This window comes from Eleutherodactylus coqui, chromosome 7 (genome assembly GCF_035609145.1).
Source record: "Eleutherodactylus coqui strain aEleCoq1 chromosome 7, aEleCoq1.hap1, whole genome shotgun sequence".
Taxonomy (NCBI): domain Eukaryota; kingdom Metazoa; phylum Chordata; class Amphibia; order Anura; family Eleutherodactylidae; genus Eleutherodactylus; species Eleutherodactylus coqui.
Genome location: NC_089843.1, coordinates 155,096,290 through 155,122,975, shown reverse-complemented (window position 1 = coordinate 155,122,975; position 26,686 = coordinate 155,096,290). Strand labels below are relative to the sequence as shown.

At 42.3% G+C, this 26,686-nt stretch overlaps 1 protein-coding gene across 6 annotated transcripts in view; it reads right to left on the bottom strand.

The window, feature by feature from the left end:
- ALPK1 (alpha kinase 1) overlaps nt 1-26,686 on the bottom strand; it is a 119,068-nt gene that overhangs the window by 13,925 nt on the left and 78,457 nt on the right. For 4 of the 6 annotated variants that reach the window (XM_066573842.1, XM_066573846.1, XM_066573844.1 and 1 more), the window contains exons 4-9: nt 12,407-12,605; nt 10,134-10,193; nt 7,408-7,494; nt 6,622-6,698; nt 5,943-6,038; nt 3,996-4,100 (exon numbers count right to left, since the gene is read on the bottom strand). In XM_066573842.1, the coding sequence (XP_066429939.1) occupies nt 3,996-4,100; nt 5,943-6,038; nt 6,622-6,698; nt 7,408-7,494; nt 10,134-10,193; nt 12,407-12,605 (624 nt within the window). Of the gene's footprint in view, nt 1-3,995; nt 4,101-5,942; nt 6,039-6,231; nt 6,601-6,621; nt 6,699-7,407; nt 7,495-10,133; nt 10,194-12,406; nt 12,606-26,686 lie in introns of those variants that run through there. The other 2 variants (XM_066573845.1, XM_066573847.1) reach the window with 2 other exon arrangements.

The following is a 26,686-nucleotide window of genomic DNA, read 5'->3' as shown; positions in this document are numbered from 1 at the left end:
CTAAAGCACAAGGGACCTCTGACTGCGCAGAAAGTTAACCTTCCAACAAGACAACGACCCTAAGCACATAGCCAAGAGAACACAAGAGTGGCTTAGGGACCACTCTCTGAATGTCCTTGAGTGGCCCAGCCAGAGCCCTGACTTGAATCCAATCAAAGATCTCTGGCAAAACATTAAAACGACTGTCCACAGACAGTTCCCATCTAATCTCACAGAGCTTGAGAGAATCTACAGAGAAGAATGGCAGAAAACACCAAATTCAGGTGTGCAAACCTTGTGCTATTATACCCAAGAAGACTGAGGGCTGTAATTGCTGCCAAAGATATTTCAACTAAGTACAGGGTGTAAATACTTATGTCAATGCAAAATGTTTTTTGTTTTTTTTTTAAATTACAAATATTCTATTTTCACTTTGCCATTATGGGGTATTAAGTGCAGAATGATGGGGGGGGGGGCTTTTTTAAAAATTGCTCTAGGCCACAACATAACAAAATGTAAAAAATGAAAGGGGCTTAAGACTTTACAGACCCACTGTAGGTCTTTTTGCAATCTCTAGTTTTACCGTCTTAGATATTTCAAAACATGACTTATTAGTTTTCCCTCTTACATCATCTATTTTGTTACTTATTACATACATGAGCCTCCCTTTTTTTAATCAAAAGTAGCAATGCAATGGTTAAATGGAACCTGTCAACACCCCAGTATGGGGCTCTAATGTGAGGGAATTCCAGGGAGCTGTGCTTCCCACTCACCAGGTGCGCCATTCCTGCGTTGTGTCCTCACGAAGTTGGCACATGAACACAATGTAACTCTTCTCAGATGCCTCTGTGCACGTGCTCTTCCTAAGGGATGAATGGGAAAGCACGTATATAGAGTTGTCTGAAAAGAGTCACACTGTGCGTGTGGCAGGGACGAGGCACAGGAATGGAGCACTCGGTGAGTATGAAACATAAATCCTCAAACTCCTGCTCCCTCATCTATAAGGGGATGGCAGGTTCCCTTTAAAAAAGGGTGGTGGGTAGAGGAGCAAGCTGTCCTTCAGTCCTTGAATCAATGAAAAGGAAATCTGGGTCTGTTCACTAAAGTAACTTTGGTAATGACAATGTAAGCAAAAATATATTTTGACTCCTTAATACTGCGCAGGCTTTGATTTATTTTGTGGCAGTCAGGCTGGCCATGCACATTAGATAGCTGTCACAGAAACGCTTATTCGGCTAGCAGCTATCCCTCCTGATTACTCCATACACTCATTCCATGCCATAGTGCATGTGTTCTGAAAGGGGACAAGCAAAGAATCTACAGGGGAGGAAGGGGTAGATGGAGATAGGAGAAGAAGGTGTCTGACACTTTTGGTGGCAGCTTTTTTCCCCAAAACAAAGAAATTTGACACTTTGATATCCAACTTTCCGACCCTTATCTTTTTGATATGTGCCACTGGAAAAAGACAGGAGGTCCCCCTATACATTAAAGGGCCATCGGGTCACGCGAAAATCAGCTGATATACATCTATCTATGGTGGTGTGTGGCTTAGAGCATGATGTGAGCAGTGGAGACACACCAGGAGAGCTCCCACCTGTTGTGCTAGCTTCCTAGCTTGGTTTTCTTTCTGAGGTGGGGTTGTTGACTCTGCTATGTTGGCTGTTTTGCTGGTCCCTGGGTTTTTGGTTGTGCTGCACCATGGCCCTTCTTGTAGGAGAAGTGGAGATGGCTGAAGCTGGTCTGATGTAAGGCCGGTCTATCATTTAACAAAGTTGCAATGACGAGGAGGAAAGAAGCTGGCAGTGCATGTGCCCTTGATGATGGTGCTCAGGTGAAGGCATATGCAAACGCTACTGCAAATACCTTGCAGCATGAGGCTCCCTGTGCAATATTGGAGGTAATTTTGAATATTGAGCGGAGTGATTGTGTGGAATGCACAGAACTCTTTGAACATTCGGATCACTTTACTGACAAATGCCGTGACGTGTCTAACAGGTTGGCGGAATTTGCTCGCTTAACTTCTCCTGCAACCGCGGTAACAAATGCTTATGAAACATCTACAGTTGTATTTGCCTCCTCTGATGGGACTTAATATGTTATTAAATTATCTCACTCTGCTGAGAAAGGTAAGCATGGTCCTGTTATATATGCTTCACCTGCCTCATAGAGTTCTTGCTAAACCACCTCCACCTGGTGTCACGCCGAGAAGAGTTTAGATAAAACTCCTGCATTATAAACATCAGAACATTATTTTAAAGAGAGCAAGAGAAATGAAAGAGATAACTATGGATGGTCAACAATAGCTGTCTTTCCAGATTATTCAGTGGACATACAAAGAAATGTTATAATTGAAACAGTCATTGAGTGGCTGTGATTGGTTAACCCAGCGCCAGCTCTCATTGGCTGACGCGGCACTGGATTAACCAATCAGAGCATTAGCTTGCTGGAGGCGGGAAATTCAATTCAATTCGTACTCCATAAAAGTTGTTTAACATGGGTTTTAGATTAAATCAAACTGTCTGAAATATTACATGCATGGTGCAGATTTAATGGATATGGTCTGGGATAGTACAAAGATTTTGGAATGGGGTACTAGAGATAATTTAAAAAATAAATCTTGTATACTGGGTATTGTTGATCGCTTAATGGGCACACTCTTTGGGGAATTCAGAGAGCATTGTACCAGGTGCGGTAGTTGATTACTGCCTGTTAGATGCAGCCTGCCTCCCCACCTAACAGTACTGTATTTCCCCAAGAGTAAGACCTACCCCTAAAATAAGCCTTACCCAGATTTTCGCAGGGGAGATTGAAATATAAGCCGTACCCAGAAAATAAGCCCCAGCTACACTACGTGAAAAAAAAGCAATACTTACCTAGCAAGCGCCGTCTGGGTCCGTCCTACTGGTCTCCACAGTTCCGGGCAGGTTTGCTTGCAGTTCTCAGCGCTGACAGATCACTTGCTGGTAACGGGGTTTGAAAACTCTGCTTCTAGCAAGCGATTGTTCTGATTGGTTCTCAAACGCCGCGACTTAGCCAATTAGAGGCAGCTTGCTGGAGGCTGGTTTTTCAAACCCCTTTACCAGCATGCAATGTTCTGTCGGTGGCTAAGAACTGTATAGAAGCCTGCAAAAACTGCAGAGACCAGCAGGAGGGACCCGGACTGTGCCTGCTAGGCAAGTATAACACATCCTTCCAAAAACTTAGTATAAGACAGGGCCTTATTTTTGGGGAAACACAGTAGGAGATTTTGTCGCAAAGATAATAGGGGTTTTATCTTTTAAAAAATGAGTATGTTTGAGCAAACTTGAGGAAGATGGTCTGAGATTAAATATATTTATATAATTAAAATGGATAGTTCATATCAAATGCTGGTTGCCTTGAGATATTGTAGAAAAATTGATGGGATTTGAAGGGGGTGAGAGAGAGAGGTGAAAAGAGTTAGTTTTTTTTTTCTTTTTGAATGTGTCTAAATACTTTTTTTGGGGGGAGCGGTGGATCAGAGGGAATATAGTTCTGATTATTTCTTTTTCCTACCTTTCTGTATATGTCTAAATACTTTTTTTAGGGGCACAGGGCGGGGGAAATTATGATTTGCTTAAAAATAGTTGTGATTATTTGTATTGCTTGGGTGGGATAATGTTCTGTTCTATGCATATTATTGCTTAAGCATGTATAAATGTGCAGAAAGTAAGTGGTAATTGTATTTAAAAATACAACTTCAATAAAAATGATCTGATTTAAAAGATACACATCTAATGTTTATGGCCAGCTACTCAACCATCTTGTTGTCTCCTTATCAGTTATGCTATTCATGTAGGTTCTGGACAGTTAGAGTTTTTCAATGTACTGGACCCCCTGTAAGCATGGCTAGCGGGCGGCGGCTCAAATGGCACTTCTGTAATTCTAGAAATAGTATTAGGTTCAGGATGTTATTAAATATACTTAACAGGAAAATTATTTAAGCTACAGACATACAGCTAAGTAACATTTTTTATCACAAAGTAATAATTAGTTACCAAATTGGTAAGGACAAAAAGGGGTGTATACAGGCTGAAGGTCGCAGCCAGTTTGCATGCTTCTGCTGCAGACAGTAACCTGTGTTCATAGTCTTCCAGTAAAGTCTGTTAATGAAAACATACAAGGCCTGTTAGATCTGCATAGCTTCGTACTGTATGGGAACAGTTAGAACAACATCTCCATGTATGGAAGCTATTCTTCTTACATGTAAATATACGAATTTTGCCTAATCTATAAATTTGCGTTATGCAAATCCCACTTGCATATCTGGACATATAATTTATAGCAATAAATCACTGTACATAATTTAGTTAGCATTATTTATTATAATTAAAGAGCCATTACAATAATATGCGCATGCCACAAAATGAGTACACCTTAAGGTTTTCGTTAAGCCGTCGCTGATCTTTCAGCATGCTGAAAGATCAGCGATCAGTGATCAGGGATTCACAGCGGGATACAGCTGATACTATTGTTTGCTCCCTGATGACAGGCTGGGTAGGAAGAACAGAGCGGTCGAGCTCTGTTCTCCATACCCGCTCGGGGGGCGCTCGGCTGTGTAACAGCCGGGCACTCCGTGCAGAGAACAGCTGAATGCAGAAGACAAGCGGGGGACACCCTGCTTGTCTTCTGCATCCTCCGCTCAGAGCGCCCAGCTGTATAACAGCCGGGCACTCCGAGCGGGGAACAGCTGGATGTAGAAGTAGTTTTTTCCCATTAGCGATGTTTTGTAGGCTGCTACAGCGGCACTCTTTTTTCGGCCACACTAACTCACTGTAAACAGTACTGATGCTTGGCAAGGTCAGTGGAAAGAGAAGATCAGAACGACAAAGAACAAGATGTCTAGATACAATCAAGGCCACCACCAACATGTCAATCGCCGAACTGAAAGAAGCTGTGAAAGACAGGAATGCGTGGAGAACATTGATTAATAGAGTGACCGAAGGTCGGATGGGACTGAACGGATAAGCATCGTCACATTGCGAGAATACAAAATCACGGCATGCTCTATACGACCGTGATTTGGTATGTTTTGTGCCCTTGTTTCCCTATGGAGCCTTTCTTTGTGTTGCATCGCATGAAAACACATTTTCGTGTGGTGCGATGCAATGTTTACAGTTGGAAGTTCCACTGTTTGAGCCCTAAAATAAGCTAGCTAGCCCTAGCTGCATAAAAAACAAAAAAACAACAAACAAACAGACAATACATCACCTAACAGGCGCTGTCCGCTCCGCCGCACGTCTCCTCTGCAGCTCCGGCACACTTGTTTGTAGTTTTTAGCCAGGGGTCCTGGTTTGGAGGTTCAAAAACCCCGCCTCCAAGAAGCGCTGGCTCTAATTGGTTCTCGAGCGCCATGGCTCAGCCAATCACTGCAGTGCTTGATGAACCAATCACAGTCATTGCATGTGGTATCTGGCACCAAGACATTGGCAGCAATTCCTTTAGGTCCTTTCTAAGGATGTTATTAACTAAAGGCCCCTTTACACTGGACGACTTTTGGGCTTTACACAGGAGCAATCATTTTTCAAGTGAATGGAGGAGTAAAGGGCCAGCGATTGTTCCATCCTGCCTGCCACCTCCATGCACTGTAAACAGGCAGGCGCTCAGTTATTGCTAGTCATTCCTTGTCAGCTCACTCCACCAGCTTGCCTTTTTCTCTAGTGCATCTTAAAGGGGTTTTCCCACTAATGGCATATTATTTTGTACCAACCTTTTCTGGTAGCCTAGAGACTACATCACTACCTCAAAATGAAAATGTGGCCTAACAACTAAATGGTAATGAGTATTCAATGCACACTGCTGAAGAATATGAAGATTGTGTTGATAACCTATAGATTTTACAGGTAGGTGAAAATATAATATTGTTGAGGCAAGTTTTCAACAAAGTAAAACATTCCAAAGAGACGAAGGAAAGGAGAAAGTCAAGTGTATAATGTAACACTTACCAATCCCACATGAGAACTTTTTTTGAACCTATGGTAGTCCTCCTCACTCATAGATATGAAGATGTCAGCTAAAATACCGAGAGATGATGCAAGTCCCTTAACAGAAAGCATATACATAAACGTGGAGAGGTGCACTAAACAACATACATGATGACTACTTTACCTATGAGCAATAAGTCATAAAATTCAGAAAACAATGAGTCAATTTGTATAAAACGTCAAGAACGAGTGTTGACTGAGCACATTATTTCTGCTGCTTAGATTGCTCAGAGCAAGGGCTGGGTCTTACCCTCACTGCGAATATGCAGGATTAGGCTTTCCTTGAGCTTTCCGTCTGCTTCATCTTTTGAGACTATAATAATTGATCAATTACTTAAAACAGTAATTAGTGGCACAGATTACTTAGCAAGCTAAAAACTTCCTCCTTGCATCTCATTATCAGAGAGAGCAAAGAGCCGTATGATTGTACATGAGGCTGGCCTGTTATTAAATTATTTACTTTTGTGCCTCACTCGAAAAGCTATCACTCTAGTAAAGGATTACAGAGGTAGCAAGAACACAACAAGCTTCTCCCACCTTCCTGATGGAACATGAAAGAAAGTCTGAATCGCCCATCTACAAGAGCATCAATCAAAGCACCACCAGCCTGGATGGCTCATTAAAATGCAATAAGATCTACCTTTTTGTCAGGTATGGGGAGTTCAAAAAAGCCAACAATAGAGGTCCAGATAAGCTCAGCTGCTTCATACCACATGCCTGCAATCCAGAAGGAGCAATGTTCTAATTAACCAAATACAATAAGTACACAGGTGCCGAGATATTCAGGTAAACTGGCTATACTGTGCATCAAACGGCCAATAAAGAATGAGAACAACGGCTATATGATTCTTGCCTGAAGCCTGAAGTTAGGTCACCTGGGTCGGATTCCACATGCGGGAGCCCGCAGTGGAATCCAACCCTGTGCCCGACCGACGTCCGCATGTACCTGTATTTTCTCTTCATAATCTGTACTTCGAGTGGTCTGCATGTCTCGCCATTGGACATGTGCAGTACAGACTTTTTTTCTAAACTCCTGCTTTCCCTATGTCATCGCTAGTCGAGAACGTGGAATCTGTGACCCTTCCGCTATGTCAATTACGAAGGGGCCACGGGTCGGACGGCTTTCATTGACTTCAATGGAAGCTGTCTGCGCAGAATCCACAACAAAATAGAGATTCTGCTATTTTTTTCTGCGAGCAGAAAATCGCAGTTGCTGTCCACTCATGTGAGCGGACATGCGGATGCTCTATTGGTTTGAATTTGTGTGTAATGCAGCAAATCTTACGCGTGGGAGACGATCGCGGATTCTGCAATTCAAACTCGTTCGTGTGCAGGCGGCCCTAATCATAGTGCAGCATCACATATATGCTATTAATCTGTTAATGTAATATCAACCTGTAACTTAGTGATACTGAAAACTCCCCACCTAATTTCTGCAGGATTTGTCCTCGTATCTGTATGCAAACAGACTGCACCAGAAGCCTATCACTCTCTTCGGAGTAATTCCAAGTGCCTGTTTATTGAAGGGAAAATGAAGAATAAATCGTTCATAAAATACAGCAACAATAATACTAAGTTATACATTTATTAGACAACAGTGGAATACATAAAGTTGCACGTGAAGCTCTCTAGACAACAAAAATCCATATTTGCATATTTTTCATAATTCTATGGCCGACCGATCTCCTTTAATTCTCTCTTGTTTTTTTCTCTTCTCTCTCTTCCCTTTTTCTTCTTTTGCCTTTCATTTTTTCCTGTTTTTTAGATACAAGCTATAATCGTGTGACAGTTTGGGTTTTCAGGAGTTATACCTCGTATAAGTGCTTTCATGTTTCATCTGACAGTTTCGATACGAGACAGTAATCCATATCATTACTTTGTACTCCAACCCCACTGCATTGTTTCATGTGTTCTATCTGCTTATATTCTATGATTCTATTCGCTTAAAGCAGATTGAACAGAATTCTGGGGCTAAAATGTCAATTTTCTTTTTTTTTTTAACTTTTGCTTGGAGTCCGCCAAACACCTCTTTATTACAATATCAGTTCATTTATTATAACAGGATGGCCTTGCTTATCCTAAAAACAACAGTACAGTTAGTAGGATAATTTGTCCTTTTCCTGGTACCATATAAGGTCTCAGAGGCGTAACTTAAAGCTCCTGGGCCCCAATGCAAAACCTGGAATGGGGCCCCCAACTATAATGCTTTATTCATAGTACTGGGCTCCCTATATGGAGAAGAGAGGCCTTATGGGCCGCCCAAGGCTCCTTGGCCCGGGTGCAACCGCATCCCCTGCATCCCCTATTGTTACGCCCCTGTAATGTCCTTCAGGTCCGTCTATAGATGGATATGATAATGTCAGGATGCAAATAACCGATCAAGGCTCCAAAAAGATGATAGTTTCTGAGAAATCACCTGGATATATGCAGATTTACTTTTTGCTCAATGGAATGCAATTATGGGCTCCATGGTGAATTATCAGTTACCCTACTGATTATACGTTACTCTCTCTTTTCATGCTTTAGGGCCGTCTCTTACATTACATATCAAATATATAAACTAGTCACATTTTAAATGTTTGTTTATGATCTTTGCCAGATTCCTTTTCATTTAGGATGAAAACATAGTAATTTTTGGACTTTAAGATGCATCCCAAGTTTAGAAAATAAAAATTAAGAAAACTGATTTCCCACTTATTAAAATTTTCCTGATTGGTCTGATGAAGTGCAGGAAGTGCACTAACTTTGATGGTTTAGGGTAACGTCTCCCTTTCTTGGTATTCTAGGGTAGATAAGGGGGTTAATAGCGAACTGCCTGCTCCTGTTAAACTTAGTGTGTCCTCATCTTTTGACCATTGAAACAAATTTTAATGGCACATGTGATTACCTCAACTGAGAGGGAGGAGACACAGATTAGATATTAGAAAAGACTTTGACAGTGAGGGTGATCAATGAGTGGAACGGGTTACCACGGGGGGTGGTGAGTTCTCCTTAAATAGAAGTCTTCAAAACAGAGGCTGGACAGACATCTGTCTGGGATGATTCAGTGAACCTGCATTGAGCATGGGGTTAGACCAGATGACCCTAGAGGTCCCTTCCATCTTTACCATTCTATGATTACATTTTGCTATCCATGTAAATGTCTGTGTAAGACATCTGCTTGTCCTACTCTATCCGTTTTGCTTTACTGTATGTGTGTTTTATTATTTTAAAGGGATTTTCTAAGTATATTTTTTATATGGTGCTGGCCAAGCCCAAAAATAAATAAAATAGCCTATATTCACTCATTCAGAGTCTCTGCAACTCCAGCGCCGCATCTCTGTACACTCTGCCGTATCTGTTTAAAAGCTGCACAGTCAGCCAGTGAAGAAAATGTCACATACTGCTGCAGCCAGTCACAGATCTCAGTGGTGGACCACTGAGCTCTGTGGACAGCTGGAGTGGAGGTGGACCATTGCAGCCAATCACAGACCTCGGTGGTGGACCACTGAGCTCTGTGGACAGCTGGAGTGGAGGTGGACTGCTGCAGCCAATCACAGATCTCAGTGGTGGACCACTGAGCACTGTGGACAGCTGGAGTGGAGGTGGCCCCCTGCATCCAATGACGGATCTCAGTGGTGGACCACTGAGCTCCGTGGACAGCTGGAGTGGAGGTGGACCGCTGCTGCAGTCAATCACAGATCTTAGTGGTGGACCACTGAGCTCTGTGGACAGCTGGAGTGGAGGTGGACCGCTACACACAATCACAGATCTCAGTGGTGGACCACTGAGCTCTGTGGACAGCTGGAGTGGAGGTGGACCGCTGCAGCCAATCACAGATCTCAGTGGTGGACCACTGAGCTCTGTGGACAGCTGGAGTGAAGGTGGACCGCTGCAGCCAATCACAGATCTTAGTGGTGGACCACTGAGCTCTGTGGACAGCTGGAGTGGAGGTGGACCGCTGCAGCCAATCACAGATCTCAGTGGTGGACCACTGAGCTCAGTGATTGACTGCAGGAGCCTATAATTTTACTTGGAGAACCCATTTAATTTTATACTCCATGTTACACACACACATATATAGCATAACTACACCCACGCACACATGGTGCACAGCGATACATTCACACAACATCATTATACACACCACTATTACTGTTACAATCTACTTACCTGTTGCTCCATTGTTGCTTATCAAACTGCTTAATATATATTCAGCTTTCAAAAGTTTTCCTGTAGAAATAAAAATTAAAATCATGAATCCAAATAACTAGATCATAAACCTGAATAAATATAATCCCAGTGTCCAACGCACACATTAAGCACGTTTCTACATAGAGGAGGAGGCTTCAAACTGCTTGTTTAAATGCCCCCTATCCCACCTTACATATCTGTTCCACTTTCTACACGTATATGGACGTAGGATATGGTTTTCTACTCTTATCTTACTCCCAAACACCACAGAATGACACCAACAAGCTAAAAAAATATGATCCAAAGAAAGCTAGATACATAGCTTTAGTGACTGCAGTTGCACACGCACCCTGCTAATGGAAGTGACTCAAAGGACTTTCTGCCACATAGTAAGACACCAGTATTATAATAGGCCCTTGGAAGTTGGGTAACAATACAGAGTTTGCATTGGTGTCCAGGAGTTTGTACGTACACCCCTGAAAAGAGCTAAAGGGCCTTTTGAAAAACATTCGAAGCAAATCCTCAATCACCAAAGACTTTGAGCGAAAAATCAGGACTATATGGTTATCCTGTCTTCTAATAATGTTCTTTCCCACTATCATATATTCCTGCTCTTTGTAAAAAAAATAAAACAATTAGACAAAAGCATAAAGACAACAATTTTAATTAATGCGATGCCACAAATTAAGGTGGCCATAGACAGAGGAAAAATTATGAAATAATGACTGTTTAGCTGTAAAGTTATTACTCTCGTGTCCCTGTTGAGATGTATGTTCAGCTCAGCCCAATGTACATAATACTGAAAGAAAAACAGGAATAAATAAGTGGCTGCAAGGTATGTCTGGTGCTGCTTATCAGAGAAAACAGAACAATTGGACAACGGAAAAAAAAATATATACTTTTGGATCCTTGTATTTCTTAATGGCAGTTCTTGGCCAAAAGTCTGATAGCCCTTATTGACATTAGATTGTCAAAATATCCAGCTACAATCAATAGGACCCCCTCATGGAAAACTAATGCTCATGGTTGTGAGGCCTAACTGGTGATCCATGTTCAAGCATATAGCAATTCGATAGAATGCATTGACTTCCAAAGATGTTTGAGGCTGGAGCGCTTCTATATACAGAGAGCTCTGCCTAATTGTACTGAACTTCTTATGCTCCTTCTCTGCTACATTAGAGCCAGAAAGAAGCAAAGAGTTTAAGGGGGGACTAGATATCTTCTTAAAGCACTATGACATTACAGGGCATAGACATTAGTCAGAATGGGCTGCTGATAGGGGGATCTTCTGACTGCCGGACTTGGGTCTGGAGGGATCCTTCTCTGAAGAGTGTTGATCGAGGGATTATTCTGACTGCCATTATGGAGTCGGGAAGGAATTTTTGGTGAATTGGCTTCTGCCTCATTGGGGTTTTTCTTCCTTCCTCTGGATCAACATGGGGGAGGAAACAGGCTGAACATTTGTCTTTTTTCAGCCTAGCATACTATGCTACTATGTAGCAGTGTTTCTCTCTGCTGCCTCTGGTATGTGAGCAGTGAATTACCAAGCATGGCCACAAGTTGACTGGTCACCAGAACGTCCAAGGGGAAGAGGATATAGCAGACTAGGAGCATAGAAAGTTAAGTGCTCCCCAGTGGCTGTCACTCTGATGACAAGACTGTGATTGGCCTATAGTTTTAAACTAACAGCCTCTTATTCCTTTCACCTCCATAAACATTATTATGCACTTACAGTGGAGCTGAATATGCATGTTAAATGACTGGAATGGGATTCACAGTGTTAATTGTCAGCCAAAGATCTTTTTGTTGATGATTAGGGTACCTGATGCCTGTTGGATGAGAAGAAACCTGGGCTTTGTTAATGTATTGTTTACGTAACTGGTCCTACTGAACAGAATATAGGAACAAGCTCCTAGATGGTGTTTAGTGCCATAGAGGCTCTTGATCAGAAGTAATGCACTTTAGATACCCCTGTTTGAAACCAGCAGGAAATATTTGTTAGGGAACAAAAGCCCCAATTAGTGTTTTCCACGGCCTTACACAAATCCCTCTACCTCTTTTGGCTCACAAACTCTTTATCCTCCTTCCTTTGTTAGAAAAATGGGAGGCTAGCTCTAGGTCTCAAAAGATGCTACTAGGTTCAGAGAAATGTCATCCCTATAATGGCACAGAGTGTCCTCTTGAAAGTCAAGTAGCTCCTAATTGGGTCTAAGCTGAGAAAACACAGAAAGATCAACTAAAAGATACGTCACCTGAATTCACCGAGATACGAGCTTGCCGAATAACCACCTGTGGAGCTATGGGGGTGGAGGGCCAAATTTTATGTAGAACCTTTGCAACGGATAGCAGTCTTATGGAAGCATCTGCCCAGTATAGAAATCGGTCGATCAAAAACACAATCGCAGCTGCCGTACAACTGTCATGGACCAAGATAGAAGCCTTCAGAAATACCTATGTACAGAAAGAAATAATATTAATAATTGTAACCATACTAGAGATGAGCAAGCACGCTCGGATAAGTCAGTTACTGGGGCGAGCCTCGCTCTTCTCGAGTAACTGCATTTTTGTCCAAGCGTGCTCGGAGGGGCGACAGGAAAGATCTCTCCCCCCCCCCCGAGCATGCTCGGACAAGAATGCAGTTACTCGAAAAGAGCGAGGCTTGCTCGAGTAACTGACTTATCCGAGCGTGCTCGCTCATCTCTAAACCATACCCATTATATTACTGCAAATGATTTACAGTACTGTTGCAAAGTTTTAGGCAGTTGTGGAAAAAATGCTGCAAAGGGAGAATGCTTTCAAAAATAGAAGTGTTAATAGTTTAATAGTTTATTTCTGTCAATTAACAAAATGAAAAATTAATGAACAAAAGAGAAATCTAAATCAAATGCACCCGAGTTCCTGTTTTTTCATGCGTAGCTGAGTCATTTGGCCTTCTTTCTACATCGAAAGGTATGGCTTTTTGCCACAATTTTTCCATGAAGGCCACTTCTGGCCAGACTTCTCCAAACTGTGCCTGGGTCCCCATGGTTTCTCCCAGTTCTGAGCTGATGGCACTGCTGGACATCTTTCAATTTCAAATGGAAGTAAGCATGATGCGTCTTACATCCACTGCACTAAGTTTCCTTGGCTAACCACTGCATCTACGATCCTCAGTGTCGCTAATTTCTTTATGCTTCTTGAACAGCACATCATGAAACCCCAGACTGCTTTTGAAATCTTTGCCTGGGAGAGACCATGCTGATGGAGTATAATTACCTTATGTCTTGTTGCTGTGCTCAGTCTTGAAATGGTGTAAGACATGTGACATGAATCTATCTTCCACAACCTCACCTTTGTAGCAGAGTTTGGCTGTTCCTCACCCAGTTTTAGGCCTCCTACACAGCTGCTTCTATTTCAGTTAATGACTATATTTCAACCTACATGAAAGTGATGTTCATTACACCTTTTTGGTATAATTGGTTAATCCTACACCTGACTAGATTCCTACAAAGTTGCTGACTTTGTGCAAATGTACCTAGAAGAATTGATGCTGTTTTGAAGGCAAAGGTGGGGTCAAATCAGATATTGATTTGATTTAGATTTTCTTTACATTTTGTTCATTGACAAAAATAAACTATTAGCAATTCTGTTTTTGAAAGCACTCTTATTTTATGTACCGTATATACTCGAGTATTAGCCGACCCGAGTATAAGCAGAGTCAATAAGTTTTACAAAAAAATGGTAAAACTTATTGACTCAAGTATAAACCTAGCTATACTCAAATATATACTAGGTAAAAAAAAACAAAAAAACCCCGCAATACTCACCTCCCAGCCGAAGTCTGCGTCCCCGGCGTGATACTCTCCCTGGCAGTGCGGCAAGCTGCTTCAGACTTCTCCCTGCTGTCATTTCTGAGTATTTTGTCCCCACAGTTTTTTTTCAGGAATTAATTCAATTTAGAGGAGAAAAATTAAAATTTCATATTTTTTTAAATATGTCATTTTAAAGACATATTTTTTTCTATAGTTTATATGAAAATGAGGATTTACACCCCAAAATGGATCCCCCTGTTTGTCCTATGTTCAAAAATATACCCAATGTGGCCCTAACCTTATATCTGAGTCCACAACAGGGCCCAAAATGAAAGGAGTAGTCAGTGTCTTTCAGAAAAGAAATTTTGCTTGAAGGCGTTTTAGGCCCCATAGCACACATGTAGAGTTCTTGAGCGCCCAAAACCATAGAAAACCCTCACAACTGACCCCATTTTGAAACCTAGACCCCTTAACAAATGTATCTAGGGGTGTACTGCCCATTTTGACCCCACTGTTTTTAAATGAATTCAAGCAAAGCAAAAGGAAAAAATTGTGATTTTTGGTTTTTTGGTAATTCTGTCATTTTAAAAACAGCTTTTTTTGTACAGCACACATATAAATGAAGACTTGCACCCCAAAATGGATACCCCTGTTTGTCCTGTGCTCAGAAACATACCCATTGTGGCCCTAATCTTTTGTCTGGATGCACAACGGGGCCCAAATAAAAGGAGTAATCAGTGGCTTTCAGAACATAGATTTTGCTTGAAGTCCTTTTAGGCCCCATAGCACACATGTAGAGTTCTTGAGCGCCCAAAACCATAGAAAACCCCCACAAATGACCCCATTTTGAAAACTAGACCCCTTATCGAATTCATCTAGGGTTATACTGCATATTTTGACCCCACAGTATTTGACTGAATCTTATCAAAGTAGAAGGAAAAAATTACGATTTTCAATTTTTTTGCGAATTTTTTCAATTTAAAATGTTTTTTGTACAGCGTACATAGGAATGAAGATGTGCGCCCCAAAATGGATACCCCTGTTTGTCCCGAGTTCAGTAACATACCCATTGTGGCCCTAATCTACTTACAGGACACATGGCTAGGCCCATAATGGAGGGAATATCCGTTGGATTTCAGGGTACAACTGAATAAATTTCAGGCCCCATCGCCCACTTATAGAGCCATTGGGCGGCCAAAACTATAAGGAACCCCCTCAAATGATCCCATTTTGAAAACTAGACCCCTTAACGAATTCATCTAGGGGTGTACTGCGAATTTTGATCCCACAGTATTTGAATGAATCTAAGCAAAGCAGAAGGAAAAAATAACGATTTTCAATTTTTTTGGCAATTTTTTCAATTTAAAAAGTTTTTTTTTGTACAGCGTACATAGGAATGAAGACGTTCACCCCAAAACGGATACCCCCGTTTGTCTCGAGTTCAGAAACATACCTATTGTGGCCCTAATCTACTTACAGGGCCCATGGCAAGGCCTATAATGGAGGGAACACCCGTTGGATTGCAGGGCACAACTGAATAAATTCAAGGCCCCATTGCTCATTTGTACGGAATAAAAATTGACTCCCTAAAAATATCCCCCTTCCCCCTCCCTCCGCACCCTTTTCGGCTTTCCCCAAATCTTAGATAAAAGTAATAATGTGAACTGTGTGGTATTTCCGAATACAGGGGTAATTACGGAGGCTGGTTGGAATGGGCACATGGGGCAACAAAACCGGTACCCCCTCTCCTCTCATGCTTTTTGGGGGTCATTTTTTTACCTCAGTGGCGGGTATGGGGTGTAAAAAGTGGCGTTTCGTGAGTCTTCGTAAGCTTGCGGAGGTGCGGCAGTCTCACACAGAAGGCGTTCAACAAGCTGCTCCTGGAACTGCAGGAAGGCGAACGTTCCTGGGGCTTCTTCTAAATTGCGTATTACAGGTAGCGGTCTGAATAACGCCAGGCTCAGGCAGCCGTAGGTGGAATTCGCTTGCCGAGGCCCGCAGCAGCCTCCCAGCTGTGAGCTGGGCTGTGACCCTGCGTACGGCCGCGTAATGTACTGCGCATAACTGCCTACTCACACAGGCGGTCATTCGCAGTACAAATTATTATTTTTTGTTTGTATTTCCCGCACCATCGCTTAGGTACCCGCAGCCCGTATACAACGTAGTTGCGTATGGGCAGCGGGTATATCCACGACTATGGAGCACAATAGGCTCTATGCTGTGGATAGCCGCGGTAAAATAGAACCTGTTGCGTTCTCCTTTCTGTGAGTGGATTACACAATTCCAACCCACTATTGTGAGCGGATCCATGAGGGGAGGTGAAACCTGTACTTTTTTTTTCACACTTTTTCGTGATCGCCGCTATCCATTGGTCCCCGGTAACATCTCCTGGTTCCCGGCTACCTTCAGGAGCCGGGAGCCAGGAGATTTTGAATTTGCCGGGGGCTCCCAGGCTTCTGCGCATGCGCGTGACGTCATTGTCTGGCACACATGCGCAGAAGAGCGGCGGCGGGTCCGGGAGGACAAGATCTTCGGGGGCAGCGCGGAGAAGGCGGGTGAGTATTTTCAGCTGCCCTGATGGATCCGATCCATCAGGGCAGCTGAATCTTTAACTTTTTAAGCACTTTTATTTACTTTATTGCGATCGGCGCTATCCAATGGATATATATATATATACACAATGCCGGGGGGAGGGGGGTCACCGCGAGTTGTCATGTCCATAGCCCACGGGGTTTTATTCTCTGTAGGACACGTTTTTACGTCCTCAGAAAATAAAGCTCACTTGGGCAGGACGTAAAAAGACTATGGGCTGGTCGTTAAGGGGTTAAAGCACACATAAGATTACAAAACTTAGTTTCCAGATTACATTACTGTGATTTTGAGAACTAAAACTTTGAAATACTACTTTCTGACAGAAAAGCTAGCAAAGTTATAGTACAGTGGATGAGGAACCAAGAAGCCCTTAGCTAAAGCTGGTCATACACATTAGATAGAAGTAGGTGTCAGGGACTGAGTCCTGGCAGGGGGCAGTCCTTAATCCTACCTGCAATCCCGGTCCCTACCTGCTTGCTCCCCTGGGCTAGGCCCCAGGGCGACAACTGGGCGACGGTCCCTACACTTACTATGGAAACAAGCACGGGGACTAAGTATAGACAAAACACTGGAAAGAAAAAACAAAAAGGAGCATCAGACAGTCCGAGTCGGCAACAGGAAGGTACGCGGTACAAAAGGGTCAGGCGAGGGCGAAGTCTGGGTGAAGCAATAGTCAAAAACAGGAAGGCAGGCAAATCCAAACGCGAGTGCAGCAGAAACCTAACTAACACTGGCACCAGCAGAAAGCCACAGAGGAGTTTAAATGCTGTCAGAGCTCCTGCTCCAGCAGCTAATCGGGGCAGGAAGCCTGAGAGCAGCACAAAGCATTCCCTGAGGCGCTGGGGAACCCGCCCCTGGCCCTGCAGGACAGGCGGAGACCACAGATGCGCGGCTGGTTGTCATGGTGACAAGTACACGACGTGGGGCGTCACCCGCTGCGTCCCTAGCAACCTGGCGGCGAGAAGGAATGCAGCAGCCAGGGGAGGTTACTAGAACTGGAGCTCCCCTGCGCCACACAGCTGCAGCCTGGGTGACAGGGCCGGCGGTGTGGGCGTGGAAGTCCCGCGAGCCGCCGGTCCTGACAGTAGGTTGCTAATTGAACAACTATTGAACCAATGATCATCTGTTCATTTTGCAGATGAAGCAATACACATTTTAGTCCATATTGACTGTCAGTTGTTTAAACTGGCCATACATGGTCAATGGCACCAGGAAATGGACAAAGGGTCTTTCTGGGAACATTCCTTCAATGAAAGATTGTTTGTGCATGAACGATCTTTCTTTGGACGAAGGAATCTTAAACTTCAAGCATGGATGATTCCTGTTTTGGCCCCTCCCCGCCGCAGCGCGTCAATGGCAAATGTTTTGTCTGGCAGGCAGGGGAGAGAGAGAAACACGAACCAAGAAAAAAAAAAAAGCTCGGCACCCGGCGTCCCACATACAAAAATGCTCGAGTCTCCCATTGTAGCCAATGGGCTTCGTTACTCCAGTAGAGCTCTCGAATTTCATGAAAAGCTCGACTCGAATAACGCAGACCCGAGCATTTGGGTGCTCGCTCATCTCTAGTGAGGATGTTCACGATAAGTAATCTGATTATTAATTGATCTAGTGAGTTATCTGTGGTGTTACATGGGACTGCAGGGAAAATTTACTATAGGATTTGTACTCAAGAAGTTATCACTGTGTTATCTGTGATGTTTTCTAGGACTGCAGGGGACATCTACTACATCATCTGTTCTCAATAAATTATCACTGTTATCTGTGATGTTACATAGGACTGCGGGGGAACATCTACTACATTATCTGTACTCAGAGTTATCATCATGTGTTATCCGTGGTGTTACATGGGACTGCGTTTAACATGCAGTACATTGTCTGCACTCAGAACATGTCATTTTATTTTAAATGTGTAGGTGAGAAAAGAAAACGTCCATGTGACCAGGGCCGTATTTTCCACTAGGCACTGGAGGACCAGTGCCTAAGGCGTCCAGCCATGAGGGGGCGTCCTAGGAGCAAACAGAATTTTTTTTCCTATTTTTTTTTTATTTCAAATGCCTTTATCCAGACCCTTGCCTCTTGCCAAAAAGTCGCAGGTTGTAGGAATGTGATGCACAGCTCCAGTGGTTCGGCGGGCGGGAGCCAGCCACCAGTGCGCAGAGGAATATCAAGCCATCGAGTGGCAGATTAGTGTGTTACCTGGGAGTGTGAAGGGGCTGTCAACATATACTGAGGGTGCAGCTGGTAGAGATCCTCAGTTTCCTATAAGAATATGATGCAGCCCTGAAACAGTCAACAAAAACTGTAAGCTGTTGTGACAGATTTCGCAACACACTTAATTCCCTGTAGTCAGTGGTTTCTATGTGATGGATTGTGGAGGGAGCTAGCTTGTTACAGATTAACCCTGGTTAATGTACAGGCAGGTCACCTTGAGATATAAAAGGGGAAGTATGAGGTACTGTATCACATGGTTGCCACTTCTCTTCAGAACTATCAGTAGGTGTATGATAAATCTAAGGAGATTGGCTAATTTACAGTAAGGAATTGTATTCCTTCATGTGTGCAATGATTGTGTAATAAACTGCAGTTGTTATTATTAGACCTCTTTAATAAACTGTTATTTTGTCAATGTGGGCAATCTTCTGTGTGGGCATCCATGTCTACGGAGGTGGACCTCCACCAATTTACAATTGATGATCTATCCTGGGGATAGTTTACAAATGGACAACCCCTTTGAAGAGTAAATAAACTTTTTTCAGAAATCTATAGTACAAGTGAATATAAGAAACTTTGCATGTAACGTATAAAAATGCCTCTCTCTCTACTTATCAGCAACTTCTTCTGCACCTCCTACACTGACCATTCACTGAGTGTACAGATAAAATCCACACATAAATGTCTGTACATAAAGAGATTGAGTTACAGCTTCAACCCATTGAAATCTATGGACAGGGAAAAGGAAGAAGCTGCTGGAGGTAGACTAAAGGTCCATTTAGAAACAACGATTAGCGCTCAAAGTTCGCTCAAAAGCTGTCTTTTGAACGATAATCCTTGTGTCTAACTGCACTGACATCATGCAGTCTTCGCTAAGCAGGCGCTGACCATTGTCTTTCAGCATGCTGAAAGACAATGATCAGGCTTATCAGGAATTCACAGCGAGATACAGCTGATACTATTGTTTCAGCTGTATCTCACTCCCTGAACACAGGTAGGGTATGAAGAACATAGAGGCTCCGCTAGTCTTCTGCATCCCCCACTCAGAGCGCTCAGCTGTATAACAGCCGGACGCTTCGAGCAGAGAACAGCTGGATGCAGAAGACAAGTGGCCTGGCTTGTCTTCTGCATCCCCCGCTTGGAGCGCAAGGTGATCGCTCAACGTTTGAGCGATCACCTTGCCCTGTAAATCGAATATCGCTCAAAAGTTGCTCAAAAGACATCTTTTGAGTCATAATCCTTGTGTCTAAATGGGCCTTAAGATAGAGAATAATTTATATGTGTTATTTCATCCCTAATCCTAGATTCACATCTACAATGCTCGATACAGCTGGCGTCTTCTGCTCGAGACCCTGGCTGATCAGCTGGTTGAGCGCCCAATGGCACTGCTGTAAATCGAGGGGGATGCTGCTGCTGTAAGTGCTGTGTAGTGGGCAGCAAATGTAGCTGCAATTTCACACTTAATACACAATTAAAAACACATCAAAAACACATACGGTTTTTAGTAGTGAATGTAGTTTCTTAATAATGTATGTGATCTTTGAACACTGCATGCAGTTTTTTTAATGTTTTTTTTCTTATTTGTGGTTCTAAAGTACAACAAAAACATGAACACAGCCAATGTCCACAGGCGGGGGATCTGAGCTGAACTTTTGTACCTGGGCTCCTGAGCCTTTAGGTATACCCCTGTGCAGAGGTGTAACTTGAAGCTCCGAGGCCCCAGTGCAAAAACTGTAACCGGGCCCCCAACTATAATGCTTTATTCATAGTACTGGGCTCCCTATATGGAGAAGAGAGGCCTTAAGGGCCCCCTGCCTCCCCTATAGTTACACCAGTGCCCCTGTGGGTTTGTATTAATTTATCACCTTTTAACTATTATTGTAGAGATGAAACAAAGTTGAAGGTATTTTATACAGTGCAAATAAGCAGATAACCATTGACAATGGGAACGTTATGGACAAGGAAGCAATGATGGGGGAACAATGAAAATGCCATCCATAGATCATTTAAGGTTAAAAAGCATGCAACAGCCTTCTGTACATATAGGAATTAATCTATATGATATCTATAAGATATTCTTTTTATAATCTAATTGTATACCAGCATATGCTTTATTAAATGACTGTACATATGTACAGCACCCTGGAATCAATGAATGCAAATACATATTATAAAGATAACTTCATAATAATAGTAATAATGTTCTGATTGCCTTAGAAAAAGTGTACGTTTACCGAATTACTTATGTCTCAAGTTACAAAGGACCAATTAAGATGGCTCGAAAGCTCCATATCCTACTGCAGGAGATATATAGAAAGAAAGGCAGCATACTATAATGTCAGGACAATGAAGACACTTACACCTGGCACACACAGAAGACCTGTTGTAGAACACAATAGAGGAATGTTTCCAAGCACCTGTAAGCAGCACTTGCACATCATAGCTTTGATGACATATAGTATAGGGTGTATTTAAGTGCAGACTGCCACCTAATCTATTTTGTTCTTCACTTCTCCTCTTCGTCGATTAGAACACAAAGGCCTGAAAGAGAGTGACCTACCAAACAAAGGGGTTTTGAGTTGCTCGGAAAAGCAGACTTAGAGGAGGATGGATGGAATCCAAGTGGCCCTATTATTTCCACTTGCACTAATTAGACATTTTTCTGTCACCTATTGAATGCTGCTGAGAGGCCAAAGTCGCTGAATTCATTCCTAAAGTGTTTACAGAAGTTTGCATCTGTTTGTGTTTCTTCAGGAGGAAAATAAGCACTTGAATAGCATTGTGGAAAATCTAAAGGAAGCATCTCATTCTGAAGAGGCGGCGGGCTGCAGCTGCATCATGCCTTAGAACCTATAGTATCATCTCCAAACTACAGCGTTGTGAATGGCCAAAGGACAGGCCAATGACTGTCACACGGACAATGTTAACAAGCTCTTTCATAGTCAGTTTCTGCCCTTATCTCACCAATCTTTCTGGAAAAGTATGGCCAAAAGCAGTGACTACACCGAGTAATATGTTAATTGTGTCAGAACCCAAAACTCAAATCAAGGAAGACTGAGAGGCTTAAAGATACACAGTTGAGGGCACAAGAGAGACCAATGCAAACCCCAAGTATTGTGTAATTGCAAAAGCCGCTGGTTGTAAGTACACTGTCATGGCTGTTATACATTGTGTATCGGTGTAAACTTGTTCTAACATCTAATTCCCATGGTGGGAAATGTCAGGGTGCCATTGAGCTGGCAGCACAAAGGGCATGTTTAGGATTTGGTGCCAGGTGTTAAAGGATTTAATGCAGCATTATCTGAGTCACTCCAATGGACATGGTTTCTCTGAGCCAGTAATGATGTAGTCTCCTTTATAGAACAGCTGAAGTTCTGCACAGAATGGAGAGCCTGTATGTGTTTTCATGTCTTTTGCTTGGGTGTCCTGCCCTCCCTGCTCTTTACATCTTGTGTTTGGGTGAAACTGCCACATTTAGAGCAACAATGTTTTCTTAGTTCTACAAGATCAATGTAGTTCTTCAGAGATCATGAGAGTGAGCTGAACTCCGTTACTTACCAAAGCAAATTACAAGCACCAGTGAAGGAATGCTGACAAAAGCGGTTTTACATTTACATAGTTTAGGAATAAACAAACAAGATGAGAAAGAACAAGAAGCCCCAGTAACAGGATATGCTATGCCTAACCTGCAACCACATGGTTCACTGGCTTGGTTAGGTTACTCTTTATTTTCCATGCATAGCTGCAGTAGCAAAATATATATTTTTATTTAAAAGACTGAGTTTCCCCACTTACACCCTTTCTGGGCAACCCAGACTTGATGGCCGTGTTTGGCGGTTCCATACTACTCTCTAGACTTGAAATCTACCTGCTTGGAGTGCGTGATTTGGTTTTAAAGTCAGGTATGAGGTCGCTATGCAAGCTGATGGGCGACGGGGGCCCACTGGCCGGGGTGTGGATTCAACACCTACAGATACGTACATTAATACAATATCTCAGCCCTGGTACACAACTCATGGCTCCTCTATCTCAGTTAGAAAAATTATGTATGTCATCCAACCCGCCGACAAAATATACCATATCTTGCTGGCAGAGGAGACATGGAAAGACTCATTGGCATTTAAAAAAGGTAGGGAAAAAGAAATAGGTAAAACTTTTACAGAAGAACAATGGGCTAAATCTTTGTCATGTAAATTCCAAGAACTCAACTATAAACTTCTAACCCAATGGTGCAGAAATCCATCGCGACTAGCCAAAATGTTCCCCCAGACCTCAAATACTTGCTGGAGATGCTCCTTAGGTATAGGTTCCTTCTTAAATGCAGTATATGGTGGCCTCCTAATACTGTCTATGTGGCAAGAGATAAACACCCTCAACAATGCAGCTTTCAACTCCTCCTTGACCCTTTACCCAGAATTCACTCTCCTTTCATTGCTTCCATGTGCTCTGGTAAAGACTAAAACAAAACCACTCAGTCTCTCTCCTAGCCATGCATTGGCTTATTCCTAAATTATGGAAATCAACATCACCTCCTACATGACGGTTATGGCTGGAAACATTAGATAATATAATGCGAATGGAAGAGCTTGGCGCTAACGATGACAACAAACATGCCAGTTTCTACAACAGTTGGGCAGCTTGGATAATTTTCAGTTCTTCCCCTTGCCTAAACGTGTAGTTGGCATCTGGTGTTTTGACTCCATAACTACAAATTTACTTTATTCTTCATTCAACAAAAATATTACTACAAGAGGAATAGGTTGTCTTAGCGGTAGTGCCCCTCCCCCTCCCTACCCCCTATTTTCTTATTCCCCTTTACAGAGTTAAGGTATGGATGCACCCAGCGGGAGTGCAGACCTAGTTTCTCTTATTATTTTTTACATATGATAAAACATAAGAACTATTCCGTTTCAGTCAGAAAAAGGAAATGTATGATTCAGATGTTAAAGTATACCTTGAATGTAAATCTATTCCTTATTGTATCCAACAGTTCTTTAATAAAATACTTTTGAACCATAACAGACTGAATTTGCATTACAAGTGCATACAGTATAGATAAAAGGGGCACAAGAGACTGGTACCTCTGCCATAGTGTTATTCAGTACTCAAAGAAAGCCTGAAGGACCACAAAAAGCATGGCTTTACACAGTTCTTTGTGTGCAGGCATAACGTTTCCTTGGCTTATGGTGTGATAGGGTTACTTGTATGTATGTGTATACATATATATCATCAAAAGGAGCAACGAAGCAATGAGCTTTCCAGGGAGAAGAATTCTGCATGACGTTATTAGACCTATCTATAATTCAAAGACATTCAGCAAACTGGATATAGTGGGAATGTAAAAGTTATGAGTATGCTGCCTGCGCTATTTAAAGCTGTGTTTTTAGTCTTGGCTAGCCTTTAATGCCCTATCCAATCTTTAATCAGGCGCCCCATGAAGGTGCCAGTTTATCAAGCTTCTTGGAAGATCAGACGGACATGGTGAAGTGAGACATTACATGCAGAACTTCACTGGGAAGAGATTCAGTCTAAACTAAATATACCCAATGAAGTATATTACATTGGCTACAGATATGAGTTTTATGTCAGCAGATCTGTCATATAATCTTATGCCTATGGTAACAGGTGGACTATTGTCTATCATCTGCCATGAAGAGGTATGAAGGGATCAGACAAATATGATTTTAGCATGTCTGGCCCTAGGATTTCCCCAAGACAGACAGTCATCCAGCTCTTAGCAAAGAAATAACATCTTTTAAACTGTCCCAAATGGGCATTATGATGGAGAAGTAGACAACTATTTCATATCTTGCAGTTATTGAGGATCAGTTTGATTGGTTATGGTCACTAAATAAATGTTACTGTATATTTTCACATGTATTCTTTGTTTTACCAAAATTTTTTAAAAAATGGATCTGCAATGAAGAGCTCTAGAAGAGCATTACCGGTACATATATCAAAAGTAAACTGCTATGATCTCTTAGTCATGCGGGTTAAGGAGGATTAAGCTGTGGTTTGGTTGGGTGTACTCATGGATTACATCCTGTTTTAACGCTTTCCTTGTCAAAATGTGTTGTGTAATCCATTTTAGTAATTTTAATCTATATTGTTTGTACCCCACATAATTGTATGCTCTAAAACACCATTCCTTCTGAACAGGTAGCATTAACTGTGCAAATTAGCATTTTAATGGAGTGATATTTAGACACATTTCTCACTTAACATTTTCATAGCATCCATGCACTAATACATTATTTTCCACACACCACCCATTTCTCAGGCCTAGTTTGTGTTATCATTAACTCAATATGATTTTACTTGAAATTCCACTTCATTACTAACACCGTATTTAGCAGAAAGGATGTATCAAGTGGTATTTTGTCCTATAAATAGGCAAATAGGTCCTCTCTTTGTTTTTATTTTCAAAATGCTATATTTATAACTTACTGTATTTTTCGCTTTATAAAATGCCCTTTTTCCCCCAATGTGGGGAAAGCCAGTGTGTCGTATAAAGGGAACATGCCAAAATTCGGACTCAGCTGACAGCTATGTGAAAAGGATTGCATGTCCTTATCACACAACTGCTGGCTGGGATTGTATCTATAGCATGGGAGGAGAGCCGCCCGTACAAATAGCCGATTGATGGAGCGGGGGAGCAGCAGCAGTTCCCTCTGGTGCTCACTAATCAGCTGCTCATACGGGCGTCTCTCCTCCCCTGCTATGAAGCCCACAGCTGTGCGATAAGATCGCACATCTGCTCCATAGCAGGGGAGAAGAGCCGCCCATACGATCTCCCCCACCCCATCAATCAGCTGTAGGTACGGACGGCTCTCCTCTCCCCCTTATCACACAGCTCCTCGAGCGGAGCAGGAAAACAGAACCGCCAATACAAAAATGAAAGCACCCTAAGACAGTACAAGTTCACATATATAGCGACAGTTGTAGGTTAATTTTTTTTCTAAACTCCTGCTTTTCCGACAGAATCCGCTGCTTGTCTGCAAATCGGACGGCTTTCAATCACTTCAACGGAAGCTGTCCGTGCGTGAACCGCAGGAAAATGGGGCATGCTGCGATTTCTCCTTATGCGAATGAAAACCTCTATTGGTTTCCACTCGGGTGCCTGAAGAATCAGTTTTCCATACCATGTTATGGAGGGTTATTGCTGCAGAACCTGGGGGCAGGCAACTGCTCCGGATTCTGTAGCAAAAATGCGCCTGTGTGGCCGGCCTAAAACAGTTACAGTAAATATATCAAGCTGTAAAGATATACTTGATATCATGAAAAAGTTTTATCTACAGCAGAACTCAGAGACGGAGGCTCAGACATCTGCCACGGTTTTACAAGGATTCTACACAGAAAGCATGTCAAGAATTGACAGTCAGTTCTTTTTTATTCGTGACATGAAAAATCTCTGTCATATGAACTACAGAGCAGATTCCTTCTAAGTTCCTGGGAAACACATTTAATTAAAAATTCAACAACTCAGATAACCCCTTTAACTATGAAAATAAGAAACATTGTAGATAGATGACTACAGTGAAGAACTGAAGATTACAGTCATAGTATGTTTTTTAACAGTCACATTTGTGTGTTCACAGGACAACAAAATACAGGCAGATTTATTTCCGTACGTTAGTGACATTTTCATATTGAAAACACTTTGGTACGGTGTTCGCCAGTAGAGCAAAATGTGATTGTTCCCAGCAAGAGAAACCACGTAATCTTGTAGATATAATACCTTTTAATGGCCAACAAAAATACATGATGTTAATGCAAGCTTTCACACTTTTACTCTCAGTCCTTCATCAGGGCTTTATGACTTGATGAAGGACTGAGAGTAAAAGTCTGAAAGCTTGCATTAACATCATGTATTTTTGTCGGCCATTAAAAGGTATATCTACAAGATTACTTGGTTTCTCTTACTGGGGACAATCACAA